General features: G+C 32.6%; 2 protein-coding genes across 2 annotated transcripts; both read left to right on the top strand.

The window, feature by feature from the left end:
• The first annotated feature begins 232 nt into the window (after window positions 1–232).
• On the top strand, window positions 233–12,613 carry LOC111715373 (serine/threonine-protein kinase prp4). The gene is made up of 27 exons (XM_023490683.1): window positions 233–418; window positions 822–902; window positions 966–1,018; window positions 1,279–1,322; window positions 2,226–2,298; window positions 2,614–2,673; window positions 2,953–3,014; window positions 3,263–3,360; window positions 3,652–3,846; window positions 4,251–4,332; window positions 4,487–4,555; window positions 4,904–4,975; window positions 5,403–5,756; window positions 6,196–6,294; window positions 6,653–6,719; window positions 7,106–7,175; window positions 7,455–7,539; window positions 7,873–7,943; window positions 8,159–8,272; window positions 8,735–8,799; window positions 9,343–9,457; window positions 9,695–9,789; window positions 10,435–10,522; window positions 10,809–10,875; window positions 11,152–11,259; window positions 11,667–11,774; window positions 12,192–12,613. The coding sequence occupies exons 1-26, from the start codon at window positions 261–263 to the stop codon at window positions 11,772–11,774; spliced, it is 2,553 nt and encodes an 850-aa protein (XP_023346451.1). The 5' UTR covers window positions 233–260; the 3' UTR covers window positions 12,192–12,613.
• Window positions 12,614–12,615: 2 nt separating this feature from the next.
• On the top strand, window positions 12,616–21,745 carry LOC111715374 (WW domain-binding protein 4). The gene is made up of 14 exons (XM_023490684.1): window positions 12,616–12,718; window positions 13,320–13,386; window positions 13,663–13,715; window positions 14,101–14,164; window positions 14,994–15,048; window positions 15,492–15,577; window positions 17,206–17,271; window positions 18,101–18,161; window positions 18,972–19,069; window positions 19,218–19,280; window positions 20,078–20,160; window positions 20,432–20,489; window positions 21,190–21,248; window positions 21,469–21,745. The coding sequence occupies exons 1-14, from the start codon at window positions 12,618–12,620 to the stop codon at window positions 21,512–21,514; spliced, it is 960 nt and encodes a 319-aa protein (XP_023346452.1). The 5' UTR covers window positions 12,616–12,617; the 3' UTR covers window positions 21,515–21,745.
• Window positions 21,746–22,038: the final 293 nt, after the last annotated feature.

Here is a 22,038-nt window from a genome sequence, read left to right as displayed (position 1 = left end):
CAGCTATTTTCCTGGAGAAAACTTTGCTTTCTTAATAAATTGAGGTCATTATCTAAATATGGGGCTTAGAGTGACAATTTGCATACACCGGGTGTTTACCTTAAATTCTGCAGAGTTCAGAGAATTCTTCTTCTTAACAACTCCATTCAATATCAAAATAAATCAACAATAGTAAATATTATTCGCAGAAAAAGAGAGACAAATTCTCTCATTTTATTTTCATAGCATTTGCTATCAGAGAAATGTAATTTCAGTAAATCATGTCAGACACTTCATCTTCGGAGGAAGAAACCTCCCTGTCCTCTTCTAGCTCCTCCGAGGAGGATAAACGGAGGAAAAAGAGGAAGGAGAAGAAGAAAAAGAAGAAGAGAGATGAATCCTCCTCCGACAGTTCAAGATCAAGATCCAGATCAGAAAGGTAGTTTATATTTTTTATATTTTATTTCATTGTTATGCCGTTCAGCTCGATATTATTCCACGAGTCTAATTCACTTGATATTGTTCAAATGTTGAATGCTAATGTTGCATGCTTTGATTGAAGTAATTAGCCTGCAGATAGTTTGTCTTGAAAAATCCCCCCCCCCCCCCATTAAGTTTAATATTTTACTCTTGTTTATTATGAATATTTTTCTTGGTTTTTTTGTTGCTAAGTTTAGGGAATTTTACAAGTACTTCAATGAGGGAAATCTTGCCAGTAGATATCGAATAGTTCAATTTTCCTGAAATTGTTCACAGTCGAAGTCAACTTCCCCTCCCCCCAAAAAAATGTATATGTAATGAAAGATGGTTGGAATTATGTTGGAATTTTTATAATAATTTAGGCGTAAGAAAAAATCCAAGAAGAGTAAAAAGAAGAAGAAAAAGAAGCAGAAGAAGAGAAGGAAATCAACCAGCTCAAGCAGGTGGGAAGGTTTTAGCATCNTCGTATATTTTATAAAAACAAAGACTATGTACTTTTGTTTTAGTTCCGAAAGTGGAATTCAGGCAGAAAAGAAGAAAGCTTGGGGTCTCGTGGAAGGTTAGACTTTTTTTCTCAATTTTGATTTATTATTTAATGCTTAATTGTTGTGCAAATGTATTTTACAGCTACACCATGTTAAATTAATTGAGAAGCAGAAACCAAGAGAAAATGTGCTTTCTCGTTTATTTGTTATCCGAAACTTTATTTCCAATTGGCTTCATATTCTATTTTTTTGTAAACTTTATCTAAATCTTTAAAAAAAAATTAATTAGATAAGTTATTGAAAAATATGAATTATAATCGAGAATTAATTTCAGATCGAGACGATGACGATGACGATGATGATGAAAACGAGGAAAAGGTGAAGGAAAATAAATGTTTCAATTATTCCCTTGTTGGTAGAGAGTTTCGACTGCTTCGGGGAAAAAAAAAACTTGAAGGAACTCAGAGAAAATATATTTCAATATTTTACATATCCCTCTTAACTCTATACAAAAATAACCATATTATTTGATAATACTAATAATAAATATTTTTAATTAATTTTCGTAGAGGATCATTTTTCAACGTGGTCTTGTTGATTTATTGACTGCTAACTTGATTAGTTTATTGATATTTTTATTTGTGAACAGATTGGTTTTTTACTCCTTCGATACTAATTGATCTTACCTCCCATCCTAGTTTTTTTGATTTATTATTACAATTATCCATCTTTTCTTTCATTTATCTTTCAATCAATCCTTACCAGTCTTTTATTTGTTTTTTAGTCATTTATTATTTTTTACATTCATTTATCCTTTTAGAACTACTTGAATTCATGCCTTTTTTCATCATTTATTCATTAATCGATCGTTCCATCCTTATACATCATTTATTCATTAATCGATCGTTTCATCCTTTTTCATCATTTATTCATTAATTGATCGTTCCATCCTTTTTCATAATGTATTCATTAATCGATCGTTCCATCCTTTTTCATCATTTATTCATTAATTGATCGTTCCATCCTTTTACATCATTTATTCATAAATCGAGCGTTCCATCCTTTTTCTGTTTTCATAATGTATTCATTAATTGATCGTTCCATCCTTTTTCATCATTTATTCATTAATTGATCGTTTCATCCTTTTATATCATTTATTCATTAATCGATCGTTCCATCATTTTTCATCATTTATTCATTAATCGATCGTTCCATCCTTTTTCATCATTTATTCATAAATCGATCGTTCCATCCTTTTTCAGTGATTGAATGTTTTTTCAGGGAAACGACGTAGACTCTTCTGATCTTGACATAAACACAATGCTGGAGGAAATTGAAGAAAATTTAAATTTAGGAATTTTACATTTTTCTTTATTTCTCAAGACCAGGGGTGTATATTTTTCTTAAAAAATTATCCCATCCCCCATTTTCTTTAGCTGAATAATATTTTTGGGGGGAAATAAAACAATTTTTTTCCAGATCCCCGAAAATTATAATTTTTTTCCAGATCCCCGAAAATTATTTTTTCTATTTTTCTGAAAACTATATAGCCGAGTCGATGGAGGGATTTTAACAATCTCATCCATTACTTTTCATTTATTACTTTTCATTTATTCAGCTTTTTCTGTGGTTGTTTGATTTACAATATCAAAGAATAAATAAAATCCAGAGGAGTTGATGAAACAAAAAGAAATCATTCAAAGAAAGCTTGGACTCGAGGGCATTGAAGGTAAGACACCCTCCGCTACCCCCTCCATCAACTGCATGCATATTCAGCTACCAATTTGGTCGAATGAAATCCGTGTCTTAATTTTTAGTAAAGGAACTGATTACTTTTCACAAAATCTAATATTCTAATCTATATATTTTCAACCAGATGCTCTCATATTTCAAATGGGACATGTTAGAAATATAAATTTCTATCCCATCAGGTTGCAAAGATATTGGGATTCGAAAATAACAGATTCTGTCAAGTATTTAGTTCCTTTACTTATGCTGTATCTTGTAGGAATATCAGATACTGAGCTGGAGAACAACGATGGAGCTAACCCTCTTCCTCAACCAGAAAAGGTAAGGTCTGGTTTTGATCTTGGTCTTGGTCTTGGTCTTGGTCTTGATAGATTGATTGACTGACTGACTGACTGACTGACTGACTGACTGACTGACTGACTGATCGACTGATTGATTGATGGACTGATTGGTTGATCGATTGATTAATTTACTGATTGATTGATTGACTAACTAAATTATTGATTGATAATTGATTGATTGGATGAATGACTTGCTGATTGATTGATTGATCGATTGTTATTATTAAGGTTGAACACGAGTGTGTATCTATCCATAGTGATGAGGAACCTGAGTGTGTTGAGATTAAGAGTGATTCCGACGTTGAGCATTTAATACAGATGGACAGGTCATTTTCTTTTCTCTCTCCCTCAGGAGTTTATATTACTTGTAAGATTTTATTCCCCCCCCCCCTTCCATTTAGAACAAGTTTATTTCTTTTTTCAGTTCTAAAGTTAGAGTGAGTGGCCCTTAGAGTTCTGGATTTGAACTAGAATTTCCCTAATTCACGAAATCTTGAATCTGAACAAATATGGAAAATGTGGAAACCCAAATTAGTTGATTTCGCTCACCCGAGAAGATAATGTTTGAAGTTCATTCTTTCCATTCAAAAATTTTTGTAATGTTGTTCCATATTTAGGAGACGGGATAAACAGCACTCCAGGCATAATCCGAACAAGGACAGACTCCGAGAGAAGTGGAAGGTTGGACGGGATAAGGACAGAAGAAGGAACAGGGACGAGGACAGGAGGGACAGGGACAGGAGGGATATCAGGGACGGGAGGGATGGCAGGGATAGGTTCAGAACAGAGTATGATAGGAACAGGAGAGATAGGTAATGGAGCAACAAACAATTTTACTTTTTTAATATTAACCTGATGTTATTCTTTATTCTGATGTTTTCTGTGATCAATCTTATGTTTTTCTTCGGTAATCTGGTATTTTTCTTAGTTAAACTGACATTTTGATTAATTAATCTGATGTTTTCTTTTGTAATCTGACGTTTTTTCTAATTAATCTTGCTGTTTTACTCGGTTAAACTGACCTTTTTACTAATTTATTAGATATTTCACTTAGTCAAGTTTTTCTTCATTAAACTGTTGTTTTTATTTTTGATTTGACAGTTTTATAATTTCCTGCAAAGATGAAGGGATAATGAATTAATATGTTTAAGAAAAAAATTATTTTGAACAAATATCCTTAAGTTTATTATGACTTACAAAATGATCTTTTTTGCAGGGGTAGAGACAGAGATCGTCGGGATAATTATGATCGGCGTGACAGGGATCGCCGTGACGGTGATATGGATAGAGATGGCAAGGTAATGATCTATTTTTCTAAAGCCAAGTATATGTACTTAAGCTAAGTATATTGTTACTGTTACTGTTACTGTTACTGTTACTGTTACTGTTACTGTTACTGTTACTGTTACTGTTACTGTTACTGTTACTGTTACTGTTACTGTTACTGTTTAGGGAAAGGAAGAGGTAAAACCTGAAAGTTCATCAGAAGAGTTGGATATTGATATTGAAAGTGATGAAATGGTAAGAGAAGAGAATTGATTTCAACTTTAATCTCTTTACGCAAATTTAATTTCGTTACTATTATTAACATTTTTTCACGAAATTCTAAAAATGTGCAATTTTGATCAATTCCTCTTTGGTTTCTGTATCAAGAACAGCAAGTCACTTCTATAGAGAATTGCAATTAAAAAAGATAAACAAAGATAAACATGTACTGTATATCATTCACTCTTATAATCATTCTTGATCATACGAAGCTTTAAAGAGGTATCATTGTGAATCAGACATACCACATACATTTCGGTTTCTTTCCCGTTAAGTTCAAGAAATATATTTGAAGGACTGTTAAAACCAATAATTTTGTTGTAGGATGAGGAGGCGATCATTGAAAAGAGAAGAAAAGAAAGAGAAGAGCTGTTAAAGAAATTACAGTCTGACAAGGTATTATTGCAATCAACATATGTATGGCTGCCAATATTTAACTTTACCGGAAACGTGTCTTTGTCTATGACTATTGACCATAATTATCATTGACTTATTACTTGATCACAAAGACCAATTTAATCTTAAAAAGAAATTCAATGTTTCGCACCTGCTGTGCAGTGATTTGAACAGAGGTCAATTTTGGAATAAATTCCATGACCATGGGGGGGATATTTTGGACAAGGTGGCTCTGATAGCTTTCCCCTATCTCTTAGGGGTGGGTTCGATTCCCCAAAATCGGTGGCAGAGGGCTTACTAAACCATGTTAGTTTAATTATTGCTATCAGCTACCATTTTCAAACTTCATGATTTCTTTTATTTTTTGTTTTTCACAATTTTAACCACGAAGACTTAACAATGCTCATAATTATTAGCTTCCATTCAGGTTGTTCCCGCCCCCCGAGCTGTGACTCCTCCAGAAGTCAAGATTGTTCAAAGTCTGCAGGAGATAGAGTGGGAGAAGAAGGAGAAGGAGGCGCTGAACAGGAAGAATGAGCTGGAGAAGAAGGAGGTGGAGGAGAGGAAGAGGAAGGAAAGGAGTGGCAGTGAAGAAGAAACGAGGAAAAGACGAAGATCGTCCGAGAGTTCGAGTGGAGATGAGAAGAGGAAAAAACATAAAAAGAACAAGAAAAAGAAGAAGAAGAAGAAGAAGAAGGGAAGTAGTTCTGAATCGGAGGATGAGCAGGATGAGAAGGAGAAGAATGAAGATCATCCAGATGAACTTTTAGATGAGAACAAGGTATTTAATCAATTAATCAAATAAAACATTGTCAGGATTGATTTGTCTGTTGATGATGAAGAAAAACTTCCACGGTCGATCTGCTAATATAGTAGTCTAGGTTATAAGATATGTACTTTTCTTTGTTAATCCCTCTGTCTGTCTGATAATCTCTCTTCAAACTTGAAGTAAAAATTTGTCATGGTTTGTTCCATGACGAAGATAGATTTTGTTCAATAAGCTAGGAGAGTTGGCAATTATCAATTAATCTTTATGTGTGTCACTCTGTCTGTCTGTTGTCTCTTTTTTCTCATCTTTTCTTTTTGAGGGAAATTATTATGATAATCGTAGAACGTCTGACCTGATTTAAATGTTGACTTATAAAAAGAGTTCTGGAAGATAAAATTTACCTAAGAAATAATTTCTTTAGTTCCTGTATCTCTATCTTGTTTTGTTTTAGCCTGTTGTAGAGGAGAAGGCTGTTGATATGTTTTCTGAAGATATGTTTGCAGATGAATTCAGTACTCCGACAGGAGGGCATAAACTTATTCAAAACCAGGTAAAATATTGATTGATTGATTGATATATTTATGTATTGATTGATTGATTGGCTTTAGTATTTCGACAGGAGGGTAAAACTTATACAGTACAAGGTTGATTAGTAATTAATTGATTGGTTGGTGTTTTGTTTGATTGATCGAGTAATTAATTTATTGATTTAATTGATTGATGTTTTAATTGATTGACTGAGTTTAGTAATCCGAGAGGAGGGCATAAACTAATACAGAATCAGGTAGAATGTACTTGATTGATTGATTGAATTTAGTACTTCGACAGGAGGGCATTAACTTTTACAGAACAATTGATTGATTCATTGATTCCTTCTCTTTGATTCATTGACTCATTGATTGATCTAGAATACCGAGAATCCCAACCTGACGGATAACTGGGACGACGCCGAAGGTTACTACAGGGTTAGAATTGGTAAATGTTCATTATTTTTTAAATCTAGAATTGATCCATTAGATTTTTTTACTCTGCTTTTTTTCTTAAATGCTTTTCATATTCATCTGATCCATATTTACTAATAATTTTTTTTTTTTTTTTGATTTCATTTGTCATTAAAATTTAGATAACTACAGAGGCAAATAGTTTTGAGGAAAAGAGTGAGAATACAATATTGAAATTATTTCGGCATATTTTTTGTTTCTGAAAATGTTTACCCAAAATTCTTTACTTTATCTCCGAAAACAATTGACTGGAGTAAAATGATATTTAAGGGAGAAGATTTAATACTTTCAAGGAGAGTTCATAGTGTGGGATACTCAAGTTTTAATTCTCAATTTTTGTTCTAATTTTGCGTGTTTTAGGTGAGACCTTGGATGGGCGGTACAATGTATTCGGGTATACTGGTCAGGGGGTCTTCAGTAACGTAGTGAGGTAGGAGTTCATATCCGGGCACCAGTTTTTAGGATCCGGATCCGTGTTATTTCTGCTCCCGGGATGTCGGCTCGTTTTGTGTTGATCTTGATCTATGCACTGATCCATTCAATTACTCTGAAAATTGATTTTGGAGATTTTGGAAAGGATTGAAAAGATCTTAAATGTTTTTTTGCATTATTTAAAAATGTGGATCCAGTTGACGCTTGAATTACAATGAATTAAATTTTCTTTCTTGCAAATTTTCTTTTTATTATTTTTATTATTGTTGCTGTTTAGAGCACGTGACAGTGTGCGTGGTAAACAAGAGGTGGCAATCAAGATTATCAGGAATAACGAGATCATGCACAAATCTGGTCTGAAGGTATGTAATCCTTACTTATCCCTTATTTATTGATTAATTGATTGCTTTGATTTGATTTGATTTGATTTGATTTGATTTGATTTGATTTGATTTGATTTGATTTGATTTGATTTGATTTGATTTGATTTGATTTGATTTGATTTGACCGGAGAATGTTAAAGATTTGTTTTACAGACGGTGCCCCCCCCCCTAATTTTTCAAACTATTAAACACTTAGTTGTATTTTATTAAAGATTTTGATGGAATGCTTGATCGATTGACTAACTGATTGGTTAATTTGTTGATTGATTGAAGGATTGATTAAGAGATTGATTGATTGATTTGATTAATCAGGAGATGGAACTGTTACGACGAGTTAATGATACGGACGCCGACGATAAATACCATTGTATCCGACTGTTCAGGTAATATTATGGGTGAAACAATTTGGCACTTTTTCATGAAAATGCTTAATCCACCTTGCACCGGTTCTAAAATTTTCTTTAATACATTTTTTGAAAAAGATTAGAGAATTTTTTTCATAATTTTCAAACTCATTCAGATTTTTTTTGTATAAATCAAATCAATAACGTAAGTCAGGAAATAAATTAAATTGTATTCCAATGCTAAATGAATTTAGACACTTCTTCCACAAGAACCACTTGTGCATGGTGTTTGAGCCTCTGGCCATGAACCTGAGGGAGGTGCTGAAGAAGTACGGGAAGAATGTCGGACTTCACATTAAAGCTGTTCGGTGAGTCATGCTCTATGAGTACTCAATCAAAGAAATAAGATTTTCAATCAAAGAAATAAGATTTTAAAGAATGAATCTCTCTTAATCCCCATGTATGGTTTAATATCTCTTAATCCTTTTTTAACGGATTAATCTCTCATAGTCCTTATTTAAGGATTAAGCTCTCTTAATCCTTATTTATAGATTAATCTTTCATAATCCTTATTTATTTGTGGATTAATCTCGCATAATCCTTGTTTGTGGATAAATCTCTGAGACTCCTTATTTTAGGATTAATAACTCATAATCCTCATTTATGGATTAATCTCGCAATTCTAAAAATATTTGATATTTATGGATTAAGCTCTCATATTCCTTATTTATGGGTTAATCTAACAAAATCCTTAGTTATTGATTAATAAATAACGAATTATCTTTATTTTTTATGCTGGAATCAAGAGTTTTTTATTTACCCTTATTTAGATCATACGCCCAACAGCTTCTTTTGGCATTGAAGATAATGAAGAAATCCAACATTATTCACGCTGGTAACATTTTTAGAAAATATACAGATTTGATTTTACAAGCTGACTCACAGCATTCCACACAAAAACCGGACATTTTTTTAGTTTCCTGTTTTTCATACGTTTCATACCCCAAATATTTTTATTATATTTTTCTCCAAATATCTCCTATTTGTTCCCAAAACAGTTATTTATTTTCCCAAAAAGTTCGAATTCGGCAGTAAAAAAATAATTACGCTTGTGGATACTTAAAATCAGATTAAAAACTTATTTTTCCAAAAAAAATCAAATTAAATAATTTTTTACCGCCCGTTGACCACTGTTATCGACATATGATTGATTCCCCTATCAAAGGGACTTTAAGTAACTTTACGTCCCTTGGGACTATTAAGAAAAATAACGACCCGCTCTGCGAAGTTTTCGGTGAAATTGTGTACTACTACTTTTTCGGGAATTAAAAAATTTTACTTGACCATGTGTACGGGTACCCTCGACCGTGGGAACCCTTGGTAAAGTAATAATCCCTTAACTTCCCTGTAAAGTAGTTGTAAATAATTATTATCGTAGATATAAAACCTGACAACATTCTGGTGAACGAATCGAAACTTCTCCTAAAACTTGCTGATTTTGGATCTGCTTCCCACGTGGCCGAGGGGGAAATTACGCCGTATCTAGTCTCCAGGTAAATAAATTTATTATCTTTGATTGTTTAAAGTCCCGACCCAGTCCTCGTCTAGCTCTTCGAAACATTTTCCCCAAGTAGGTTAATATAGTTACTATTAGATAGTCACTCGAGGTTTCCAAAGAAACACTAGAAAGAGTATCTACACTCAGAAAAAGGGAAGTGTTAAGCTTGCGTCGAAGTAGTGTTTTTTTTATCAATCTTTTTTATGTGATTTTTTTTATGCAATTATTTTAGATTTTACCGAGCTCCTGAGATTATTCTGGGGATGAAATATGATTTCCAAGTTGATCTTTGGTCAACTGGAGCCACAATATACGAACTGTGTACAGGTAAATCAAGATTTCCTGTTCTACTAGTTTAGAAACCCAGTTTTGACTGGAAATCTTAAGATATTGTTTTTATCCAAACCAAGAACATTTCCGTGGTTCTAACAAGATACACCATCAATAATGAACTGTATGGATATCTCTGTATAAAACTTATGTACGGCCCCACCTGGAATACTGTATACAAGCCTGGAATCCCTGGCTGACTCACTAGTCTGGAGTAAAGAAGGAAGAGGGGAGATATGATTCAAGTCTGGAAAATCCTTCATGGACATGATCATGTGGATAAAAACAACTGGTTTAGCTCAGCCTATGTACCTGGTGAAAATGAAAGACAAACCAGAATGTCCAGTGATCCTTTGAATCTGAAATTACCTGTTGTGCACACCGAAATACAAAGAAACTTTTTTAGTGCAAGAGTTATCAATATATGGAATAATATTCCATATGAAATCAAAAGTGCTGGAAACCTGAACATTTTCAAAAACTGGCGGAATTCCTGAACGGCCAATGAAGTCGGAAAAGAGATGTTTTAAATTATCACACCCGTGATATATAAACATAATCACACCAATTAAACCAATTAAACAATTATTTAATTATCGTAATATTAATATTTTGCTAATTTAATCACTATTTTTTAATTAGGTAAAATAATGTTTCCTGGAACAACGAACAATCATATGCTGAAGCTGTTCATGGACTTCAAGGGGAAGATACCGAACAAGATCATCAGGGAAATACTTGAAACTATTTTTCTTTATTAGTCTACGTTTGTGTTTTTTTTCAGCTTTTAGAAATTTTTTACTCTTAGTTTAGGAAATCTAAAAGCAAGTATCAAATGAAGGTTGGGAGACGGGTTTGTTAAAAAAAATTGTTAACTATAAATTATAAACTGTATTCTACTTGCGTTTACTCTCATAGTTTGAAACGAATTAAATTTTCTTCTCCTTATTACACGGATCCCGGGCGCAACAATAGGCTTTTGTAAGGGGGGGTTTATTTCAAGTTTTCATATTTAGGAAAGGACAATTCAAAGATCTACATTTTGATCAGAACTGCTGTTTCCTCTACCATGATATAGACAAGGTAAGAGTATCATCAAATCTTTAACATTTTTTTAGATTTGATGGTTTCTCCAAATTTTTTTATTTGTAACCAAAACTAGTTTATCTGTTTTTTATTTATTTTTTAACAATCAAAAAAAGATGGACACAAACCCATTTCAAGCTACTTCTTAAAAACTACTTGCTTTATAATAACATCAAATACACATAATTTTGCATAAATTCCGTCTTCATACTCCACAGCTTTATGGGTCCCACTGTACGCAGCTGAACTCTTCTCTGACGGAAATATGCTTAGGTAACACAACGTGAGAAGATCGTGAATATGCCGGTTGTGAACAAGACACGGCATTTAGACTCAGAGCTCACCGGAGGGAATAAGCTGCCTGAAGATCAACTCCGAAAGGTGAGGAGAAGATGATCCCATTTATAGAGTGGCATGTCCGATTCACAACGATACCTGTGATAGCTTTTTCTGAGTTAGTATGAATAAGATATCCATGTTTTTCTTTTCTAAAACTTTTATTATTTCAACTCTGGTTTATCTACTTTTTAAGCGCGACGAATGACGATTTCTTCAATATTATTGATCGGACAAAGGTTTATTGGGTATCGTGGTGATTCAGGCATACCCCTCTAAAAATAGAAGTTTTCTAGAACTACGTCAAGAGTCCCAGGAAGTGTTTTTTTTACTGTTAAAAATGTGTTTTCCTAAAGCGCAGGTGTCCGGTATATTAAACGACTTCAGTTCAATTTTCTGACACAAAGGCTGTAATTGCGACATCAACAAAAGTGATTATTTCTTTATTTCAGATAAAACAGTTAACAGACTTCTTGGAGAAGATTCATCTCCTGGATCCTGCAAAGAGGATTAGTTTAAACCAGTGTCTTTCTCATCCGTTCATCCAGGATAGAGCATAGGTAGGATATCTTGTATCCAGGATAGAGTATAGGTAGGATATCTTATATCCAGGATAAAGCATAGGTAGGATATCTTGTATCCAGGACAGAGCATAGGTAGGATATCTTGTATCCAGGATAAAGTATAGGTAGGATATCTTGTATCCAGGATACAGCATAGGTTGAGAGCTTAACTATTGATACCTATTCAGGATAGAGTATACGTAATATATCTTGTATCCAAGATACAGCGTAGGTAGGATAAAGCTTAGATACCTTGTAGTCTAGAAAGTTTAGAATAATAATTGCTACTGGATTAGAGGTGATTCTGAAGGATAATTAAGATGTTAATTTTACACAATTTACTATATATTTATATATTGTACTGAGTAGACCGTGAAGTTTGGAACTTTAATTATTTAAAGTTTTATTTTTTAGGTTTTGGTTTTGGCCACCAGACGACAGAGAAGAGTTTTTTACTATTTCTATAAATTATTTCTACCACTTTCCGTTTCAACTTTTTTGTATTGTTACAATAGTTATTTGTTTAATTTGCTTTTTGTTAAATTTCAACAATTTTTTTTCTCTGTATTTGCACCGTTTTAAGCATGTAAACTAAATTATGTACAACAACTTGTTAAGGTTCGATAATTTAGATGTACACTGTACATAAAACAAAGAATAATATTTTGATACATTCTGAACTTTTTGTCAGTTTTTCATTATCAATATTACTATTGTTATGCTGAAATTATTCCTCGAATTATTTTGATAATGATTTGTATTTGTTGAAACACTGGCGTCATTGTATACAATGTACATAGTTGTACTCATGAACTATCGGTGTACTGTATTGCAGATAAAATGACTGAGTACTGGAAGAGTAATGAGAACTGGTTCTGCAAGTACTGCAAATGCTGGGTTTCCGACAATCCTGTCTCAAGACAGATTCATGAAAATGGAACGTAAGTAAACTTTAAGATCATCTTAAAGGGACTGTAAGCAGTTTGAAGTGAACCTCCATGCAAAGATGGCAATGCCCGATTTTCGACGGTTCTCCTGAAACCTTGATTTTTGATCAAAAATGTGCAAGATACCGTCGTTTATCCGACTCAACAAGTATTTATCTCCGGAAGTTTCTTCATTGCTTGTTATAAGCAAGAAATGCACAAGTCACTTTCGCCGAAAACCGCAAATAAAAATAAATCGTAAAAAAAACCTGGATATTAATTCATGCATGATAAGAATAAGCTTTTAAAAGTGCCGCTGTAAATCGGGCATTGCCATCTTTGCGTGGAGGGTTACTTGAAATTACGCTTACCTTAAAACCTTTTAACTTAAAAAATCCCTTTAAACCCTTCATTGCTTTTCTTTTCAACAATACAGCACTCACCTCTCCTATTTATCAGACTTCTGAAAGATCTTATAAAATTTCTCAATGTACCAAATGGCCCTTTATTTAGTTGGGAGCACGTCACTTTAAATTTTGTTAACACCCCTTAAGACGCCTTTTTTATTTTCAATTGTTGAATGTGTAAAACTTGGTAAATAAATGTCTTATTACAGACGACACAAGCAGAGCGTTGAGGAGAAACTATCTGAAATCAGAAGAAAACAGATCCAAGATGTCAAGGTAAATGTTATTTACAATATGTTTATCCAGAGGGCGAAACTTTTAATTGGGATAGCACTTTGCTGAAGCAATTAAACTTGATAACCATTCATAAACTTCTGATTTACATCAATAACTTAACAAGATCAGAGCTGGGAACTTTTGAATGTCTAACTCTAAATTCTGTGATGTCTCATTGGGTTGGTCGAAATTAGAATTTTAGTTGCTTCTGATTGTTATCTGCAGCTGAACCTCTCATTGGCTGAATTATGTCCAACTCTCTTTGTTTCTGTTAAGGTTGCTAAGGATGAATCTCATTGGCTGAAGAAGATGGAGGAAGCTGCTCTTAGGAAATAATAATAAATGATTTCAACGAAATAAAAAATAAAAAATTTCTGACAATTGTTTCATCTTTTTATTGCATTTTATAGCATTTAATTATGGCTTGGATTTTTGTAGCAAATATTTTCTAATTTCTACTAGTTTCCTGGGGTCATGCGAGGTAGTTTCCTGGGGTCATGCGAGTTAGTTTCCTGGGGTCATGAAAGGTAGTTTCCTGGGGTCATGCGAGTTAGTTTCCTGGGGTCATGCAAGCCTGCGAGGTTCCGTAAAATGATGTTGAGCCTTCTCGGTTTGGACGATATGACGTTAATTGGATTGAAAAAAATAAGCAGACAATCCAATTAAATATGAAGATGTTAAATTGATAAAAAGAATAATTTTATTATGGTTTAGAGATTACAAGAAGAAAGATATTGCTTCAAATAGAGATTTTACTGCTAAACTTTACAATAATGAGGTAGAGAAATTATCGGATTAATATTTTTATCACCTTTGGACCAACATTACCGACCTATGATTTCCCCACCAGACAGTTATGTAAAATAACCATCCGCTCTGGTTTTCGGGGAAAAATTCGCCGCATTTTCATCTTAAAAGACGATAAAATTGTGTACAACTACTTTTCCGACAATAAAAATTTTATTTAACCACGGGTTCCCTCGACCAATGTTGCTTAAAAATATCTCTCACTGCGCTCTGGATGTTTTGTAGACAAAATTTGTCTTGGGAACCTTGGTAAAGTAAAATTCCCTTACCTTCCTGTAAAGTAGTTCTAAAAAATTAAAAATCTCATTTCTGAACAGATCTAAAGAAAGTAAATATAATGAAAGGACGCCCACCGTGATATCACCAGATGAGCATGAACATCTTGACATTTTCAATACTTTGCCATTTCAGCACTATCGGGCCTTTTGTATTAGTATCGGCCTACAGCTCAGGAAGAACATTTAAAGGGACTGTAAGCGTAATTTCAAGTGAGCCACTATGCACACTGTAACAAATGGCAATGCCCGATTCTCAACGGTACCCTTGAAACCTTTTTCTGATCAATAATATGGAAGATATTGTCGTTTTTTAGGCTGATAAATGTTTAGTTCTAAAAATTTCTGCATTATTTTCCTAAAGTATAATGTGCATTGTGCAAGTAATTTTTCTTGAATTATTTACATTGATATGTTTTTAATACTTGCGCAAACAAAGCGTTTGAATCGGGCATTGCCATCTTTGCATGGAAGGTCACTTGAAATTACGCTTACAATTCATTAATATTTGTTTTTTTTTATCAGGATCTTCCTGATGTTGATGCTAAGTATGAAAATATCAGGAAATCGAACGAAGTTGGTGAGTCAATTTTGTAACTTTTGTTCCCGGTACTCTGCTAAAATTTAATTTTTTTTCATTTTAAAATTAATAAAATGTCAAAATCAGATAAATTTGTTTCAAAATCATAATAAAAATTGTGACAACTGTTTGATTTTGACCTGGAATGGATTAATTGATTGCTTGGTTCTAGGACCAGAGTATGATTAACTAATTGGTTCTAGGACCAGGATTAACTGATTGGTTGGTTTTAGGACCAGAGTAATTGATTGGTTCTAGGACCAGAGTATGAAGAATTGATTGATTCTATTACCAAAGTATGAATAATTTATTGGTTTGAGGACCAGAGTATGAATTATTGATTGGTTCTAGGACCATAGTATGAATAATTGATGGTTCTAGGACCAGAGTATGAAGTATTGATTGGTTCTAGGACCAGAGTATGATTAATTAATTGGTTCTAGGACCCCGGTTGCCCGGAGAACCTGAACCAAAACATCTGAAGTTCGAACATATGCTGAAGGCAGGAGAGGAGAGGGAGGATAAGGAGGTAAAAATATCAAAACAAATATGAGAAGGTTCCGGATTTCAAAAGTTTTTCAATGTTTCTGATATTTCAAAAGTTGCAGCTTTTAGGTCTCGCACAAAAATGGAAGAGAATTTTGGTAATTAGTTCTCAAACCTAAAGCTAGAGCAAGTGCTCTAAAGTTTTAAAGTGATCATGTATTGCGCTACAAAAAAGTATATAAAGAAATTACGAGGTAAAATCAAAGACCTAGGCGATGCGACGCTTCAAATTCGACCCAGTCTAGAAAATGTATGCAAATTTTTGTAGCAGTCTGGATTTATGTTGGAAAAATTGAGAACTAAGAGTGTTTCAAAAGGTTTTTATTTATCCTGGAATATTTCATAATCATTTGTAGGTTCTATTCTGGTATAAATTAAGCCAACACCAAATCTATAATTCTTGAATTGTGATTATTTTCTTTAACGTCTGCCCTGTAACTGAACACAATCTATTTTGGCCTGTACGATAAGAGAATTAAGAAAAATGTTATCCTTCCGTGGATGTCTTTCTTTTTATTCCTAATGGGGGGGGGGGGTATTTGTCCTCACTCTCTATTTACGATCTTAGTTTTGTTTCCACCTGACCAACTCAAAGGGATGTAAGAATGTAAGGAATGGAGTTCTGCGAAATTAGGAACACCTTAGATTCTAAGATTTCTTCATAATTATGGTTGAAATGGTATTTTATTAATTTAAAGCTACCTTAAATTGATGTAATGTATAAAGCCCTACCTATGGTTGAAATGGTATTTTATTTTTTAAAGCTACCTTAGATTTTAAATTACCTTAAATTTTAAAGCTATCTTAAATTTTAAAGCTACCTTAAATTTCAAAGCTACCTTAAATTTTAAAGCTACCTAAAATTTTAAAGCTACCTTAAATTTTAAAGCTACCTTAAATTTTAAAGCTATCTTAAATTTTAAAGCTATCTTAAATTTCAAAGCTACCTTAAATTTTAAAGCTACCTTAAATTTTAAAGCTACCTTAAATTTTAAAGCTACCTTAAATTTTAAATATACCTTAAATTTTAAAGCTATCTTAAATTTTAAAGCCTTAAATTTTAAAGATACCTTAAATTTTAAAGCTACCTTAAATTTTAAAGATACCCTAAATTTTAAAGCTACCTTAAATTTTAAAGATACCTTAGATTTTAAAGATACCTTAAATTTTAAAGACACCTTAAATTTTAAAGCTACCTTAAATTTTAAAAATACCTTAAAATTTAAAGATACCTTAAATTTTAAAGCTACCTTAAATTTTAAAGCTATCTTAAATTTTAAAGATACCTTAAATTTTAAAGCTACCTTAAATTTTAAAGATACCTTAAATTTTAAAGACACCTTAAATTTTAAAGCTACCTTAAATTTTTAAGATACCTTAAAATTTAAAGATACCTTAAATTTTAAAGCTACCTTAAATTTTAAAGATACCTTAAATTTTAAAGATACCTTAAATTTTAAAGCTACCTTAAATTTTAAAGCTATCTTAAATTTTAAAGCTACCTTAAATTTTAAAGCTACCTTAAATTGAAGAATGTTAAAATCCCTACCTTGTTTATTCCTCGATGTCCATTTTACATATCTTGACTTCATTAAATGTATATTTATGTAGAAAGTGATTGCCCCGGTTAAAGCCTCCTCGTCCGGGACTAAATGGCATAACCCGGCACCGCCAAAGGTAAAAAAAATATAATTAAATTAAACAGAAAATTAAATCAATATCATGTAGTGTTTTGTGGGGAAATTGTATACCGAATCTCGTCCTTTTCTTCCTTTTCTCAAGAAATGATTTTGCACTTTGCAATTGTTGCTCTAAATGTTCAGGACACTGTTTTATGTATAGTTTAGTTGCAAATTATAAAACCGTTAAAAGAACAAAAGAGGATATGAATTCCACTGTTTTATATATAGTTTAGTTGCAAATTTTAAAACCGTTAAAAGAACAAAAGAAGATATGAATTCCACTGTTTTATATATAGTTTAGTTGCAAATTATAAAACCGTTAAAAGAACAAAAGAAGATATGAATTCCACTGTTTTATATATAGTTTAGTTGCAAATTATAAAACCGTTAAAAGAACAAAAGAAGATATGAATGACACTGTTTTATGTATAGTTTAGTTGCAAATTATAAAAACCGTTAAAAGAACAAAAGAAGATATGAATTCCACTGTTTTATATATAGTTTAGTTGCAAATTATAAAACCGTTAAAAGAAAAAAAGAATACAAGAATTCCACTGTTTCTTGGTTCTCAATGTTAACTCTTTATTTTGTGTTATCTATATAAGAACATATGCTAAAAAAAACTCAATCTTTTTTCTCAAAAATCAATTATTTTTATCGAATTTTTTAAATTCGAGTTTTTTATTCCAAGGGCAACTCCGGGCACTTCAAGCTAGTATAAAATATATTTTGTAGTATTTGCAACAATTAAGGCTGTGCCTGGATTTTGAAAAATTTATTAATAAAGGTTAATAATGGTCCAGTAACATGAAATTTCTCACTAGATGTGGTACGAGGCCAGGAGTGATGATGGGACGGTTTATTTCTGGAATACAATTACAAAAGGTTTGTTCACCCTGATACCTTTATCTTTAACTAATTTTAGATTGAGTTTGGAGAGATCTCAATATTTAATGCATGAATTAACAAAATGTTAGAAATTGGCTTTTTTGTTTTTTCCTCAAGTTTTTTCGATTCACAACGTTATCCCTGCAATGCGACTTTTATCTGATTAATATAGAAGATATTTTCGTTTTTCTAGGTCTAACAGAGTTTAACTTTGCAAATTCCAATATGTTTCCTGTAGGAGAAATTCATAATGAAACCACAATTGAAAAAAATCAGTTCACAAGAATTTTGAATTTAAACATTAATAAGACAAAAGACATTCATACTAATGTGAAATGAGCGTTGCCATCTTTGCATGAAGGGTCAATTGCAATTAAGCTTAGAATCTCTTATTGTGACGATGTTGTCACTAACATTGTAGAATAGATGGGATACTCCCCCGGCCCTGGTGGATTAATTGTCACTGATATTAATCCACCAGTCTCCTTGGACTAATTGTAGGGTTTTAAAGGTCCAGTTAGAACAGGGGCGGGACGGTGCTTCCTGCGCCTGGNATTGTCACTAATATTAATATAGTAGAGTGTAGATGGGATGCTCCCCCTGGTGGATATATTGTCACTAATATTAATATTGTAGAGAGTAGATGGGATGCTCCCCCGGGTGGATATATTTTCACTAATATTAATATTGTAGATAGTAGATGGAATGCTTCCCCGGGTGGATATATTGTCACTAATATTAATATAGTAGAGTGTAGATGGGATGCTCCCCCTGGTGGATATATTGTCACTAATATTAATATTGTAGAGAGTAGATGGGATGCTCCCCCGGGTGGATATGTATCTGTTGAAGAACAAGAAGTTCATATCACCAAGAAGGAACAGAAGATTGCAAAGAAGGCTCAGGTATTATGTTTTGTAATTATTGTCAGTGTCCTTGTCATATTAAATATCATTATTATCGTTATCATCATTGTAATCATTATCATCATTATTATGATGGTGATGGTGATGGTCATTTTATTGTCATTGTTATTATTATTATTATTTCTAGTTGATAACTGAGCAGAGAAAGTTACATTTAAAGAAGAAAGAAGATGAACCAGAACCAATCAAGGAAAGTCATGATAAACCTCTCTTCAGACTAAAAATCCCTGTTAGAGTGAAGCTGTCTCCCCATTGTATTGTTGGGATCAATGGATAGATATAAAAGTAGTGTTAAGTTCAAATTAAATTCACTGTCATCTTGAATTTGCAGAGATAAAATTATATTTATTTTTAAACCTTACAGAAGCTTCAGCCTCTATATATAGAGTGGCATGTTCAACCTCGACAACAGTCTTGAAACCTCACAGAAGCATCAGCCTCTAGTTATAGAGTGGTATGTTCAACCACAACAACACTCTTGAAACCTTCGTCTCGTCAAGGATGGCTAAAAATATAATGTGTTTATATTTTAAAATTGATATTTCCGATTATCAAAATTCAAGGATATAAAAACGACGATATCTTCTTCATTATTGCTCATATTAAGATGTAAAGGATCCTGTTGTGAATCTGGCATGTAACTCTTAAATAATGGGTACCTTAAATTCTGTCGACACTTTCAATTCATAATTTTAAGATTATTTGTAACTTTTTCTTCGTATAAACTCCTGGGGCTCCTGTGTTTTGAATCCCGTGATCAAGCGGTTATCTGCATCTAGAGCAGATAAATTAAATCCTCTTGTATATCTCACGGTGGTCACTGGTCGTTCCCTCCATGGATAAACAAAATTGATGGATTAAGCATTTACCCATCAAATTAATAAGTTCTCATAGCGTTGTAGAGTAGCGCTATTTTACATTCTAGTTTGGACCTATCAACATCTTTTTTTGTAAGAAATGAGAGGTTTTACTTGATTCTGAGTTCAGACTGATCGATATGGTGGAAGTGGATGGAAAACTGTAGAAACTCAAGCTAAAAACACCGTGGACTTAGGTCTTCCAGCTCATAGGTACACTGGGATGGGATGGGGACGGGGACGATGACGGAGACGGGGACGATGACGGGACGGGAAATGGGAGCTGGGACGGGATGGGATGGGTTTTTACGTATTTAAAAATATTGAGGGGATAAAATGTCTGAGAAGGGGTAAAACTGGATGCTATATGTGTTTGAATGGGACATGATGGAATATCTAGTTTTAAAATCTGCTAATTAATCATTTACCTTAAAAATATTGCTTTAAAAACATTTTAACTTTTAACAATCTAGTTTTTTTTTAGTGAGGGTAGATTACAGCCTGTGATTAAAGCAACACCTGACAGACAGTACACTTTCAAGGTAAACAAGGTTAATTCTGCAGTACACTTTTAAGGTAAACAAGGTTTTTTCTGCAGTACACTTTCAAGGTAAACAAGGTTAATTCTGCAGTACACTTTTAAGGTAAACAAGGTTTTTTCTGCAGTACACTTTCAAGGTAAACAAGGTTTTTTCTGCAGTACACTTTCAAGGTATACAAGGTTTATTTTGCAGTACACTATCAAGGTAAACAAGGTTTATTCTGTAGTACACTTTCAAGGTATACAAGGTTTATTCTGCTGTACACATTCAAGGTAAACAAGGTTTATTACAAGGTTTATTCTGCTGTATACTTTCAAGGTAAACAAGGTTTATTCTGCAGTACACTTTCAAGGTAAACAATGTTTATTCTGCAGTACACTTTCGATGTAATCAATGTTGTTTATATATATTGATCTTTGAATCCGCAACTTCAAATCCAGAGAAAACGAGTGTTTTGTAAAATGTCTTTTGCTCGTATTTTAATCATTTCTTTAGAGGGGGGGGGAGAGAGAATGGATTTTTTTTATTAAAAGTTCAGATTTGATTCTTCCCCCTTTTTAAAAAGTCTGAATTTGAAGGATAAAAAAATTTAAATTTTTGAAAAACTAATTTTTTTCGATAGCACCAATGCGGTTGGGAGGCTAGGTACAATGCACAATGTACAATTACATGTCAGGAAATCTAAAAATCTATATTTCAGGAGAAAACGATTGAAAGCTTAGGAGAAGTGGTCGGAGCCAAACCTGTCATCACCTTCAGGTTAGAGAAACAAAATAAACAAACTACTTAATTTTGTCAACACAAATGTGTACTGTGAAGTGTACTTTATTTATGTTGTTGTTGTTGTACAAATAGATGCACAGCATTTGTTAATGTGTTGTGTCTATTTTTAATCTATTGAGTCAATATTTGACAAAGTTTAACGATTTTCTAATTTTTACTAAACATTTAAAAACCTAGAAATAATATCTGTTTCCAGGAAAAGAAAGAACAACGCAGTTCGGGAAAGAACAGATGATGATTGAGCTTGATGATTGAAAACAAATTTGTTGAATAAAAACTTAAAATGTACCTTTTTCCGATATTTCATTCGGGAAATAACGCTGTTTTTGTAATAAATCTTAGATCTTGTAGAATATAGTGTTTTTTTAGTTAATTAATTTTATTCCTGAATTACGAAACTGAAAATTTTACTTTCTGATATAATTGCATTTTGCTTGTTTCAAGTTATGAAATAAAAATCAACAAGATTTGTATTACTTTGTGTTTTTAATCTATAAGATTTGATTAAATAATGAACAATTTCCTATACATGAAAATTATAAAAAATTGCAAAAATGTCATTAGCCTGCAAAAATATCATTTTAATTCTTGTATATTAAATTTGAAATTTAAAATATTAAGCGAAGTTTCTATAATAAAATGAAAAAATTAAACTAGAAGAATTCCACCGTTGGTTCCTAATATATTAAAGACGACCCTCTTCTCTATTATGTTGTATAGTTAAACACACTGTATTCTAGTGCAAATGCATTATTGCACAGTGCTA

Source organism: Eurytemora carolleeae, unplaced genomic scaffold, assembly GCF_000591075.1.
Source record: "Eurytemora carolleeae unplaced genomic scaffold, Eaff_2.0 scaffold1773, whole genome shotgun sequence".
NCBI lineage: Eukaryota > Metazoa > Arthropoda > Copepoda > Calanoida > Temoridae > Eurytemora > Eurytemora carolleeae.
This window is presented reverse-complemented; position numbering and strand designations above follow the sequence as displayed.

Bases quoted from the DNA above. Each gene is read 5' to 3' on its own strand.
- LOC111715373 (XM_023490683.1), top strand. From the start codon at position 261: ATGTCAGACACTTCATCTTCGGAGGAAGAAACCTCCCTGTCCTCTTCT. The intron at 7,540-7,872 runs GTATGTAATCCT...TTGATTAATCAG, and splicing joins TGCACAAATCTGGTCTGAAG to GAGATGGAACTGTTACGACG. The intron at 8,273-8,734 runs GTGAGTCATGCT...ACCCTTATTTAG, and splicing joins CTTCACATTAAAGCTGTTCG to ATCATACGCCCAACAGCTTC.
- LOC111715374 (XM_023490684.1), top strand. From the start codon at position 12,618: ATGACTGAGTACTGGAAGAGTAATGAGAACTGGTTCTGCAAGTACTGC. The intron at 15,578-17,205 runs GTAAAAATATCA...ATATTTATGTAG, and splicing joins AGGAGAGGGAGGATAAGGAG to AAAGTGATTGCCCCGGTTAA. The intron at 17,272-18,100 runs GTAAAAAAAATA...ATTTCTCACTAG, and splicing joins ATAACCCGGCACCGCCAAAG to ATGTGGTACGAGGCCAGGAG.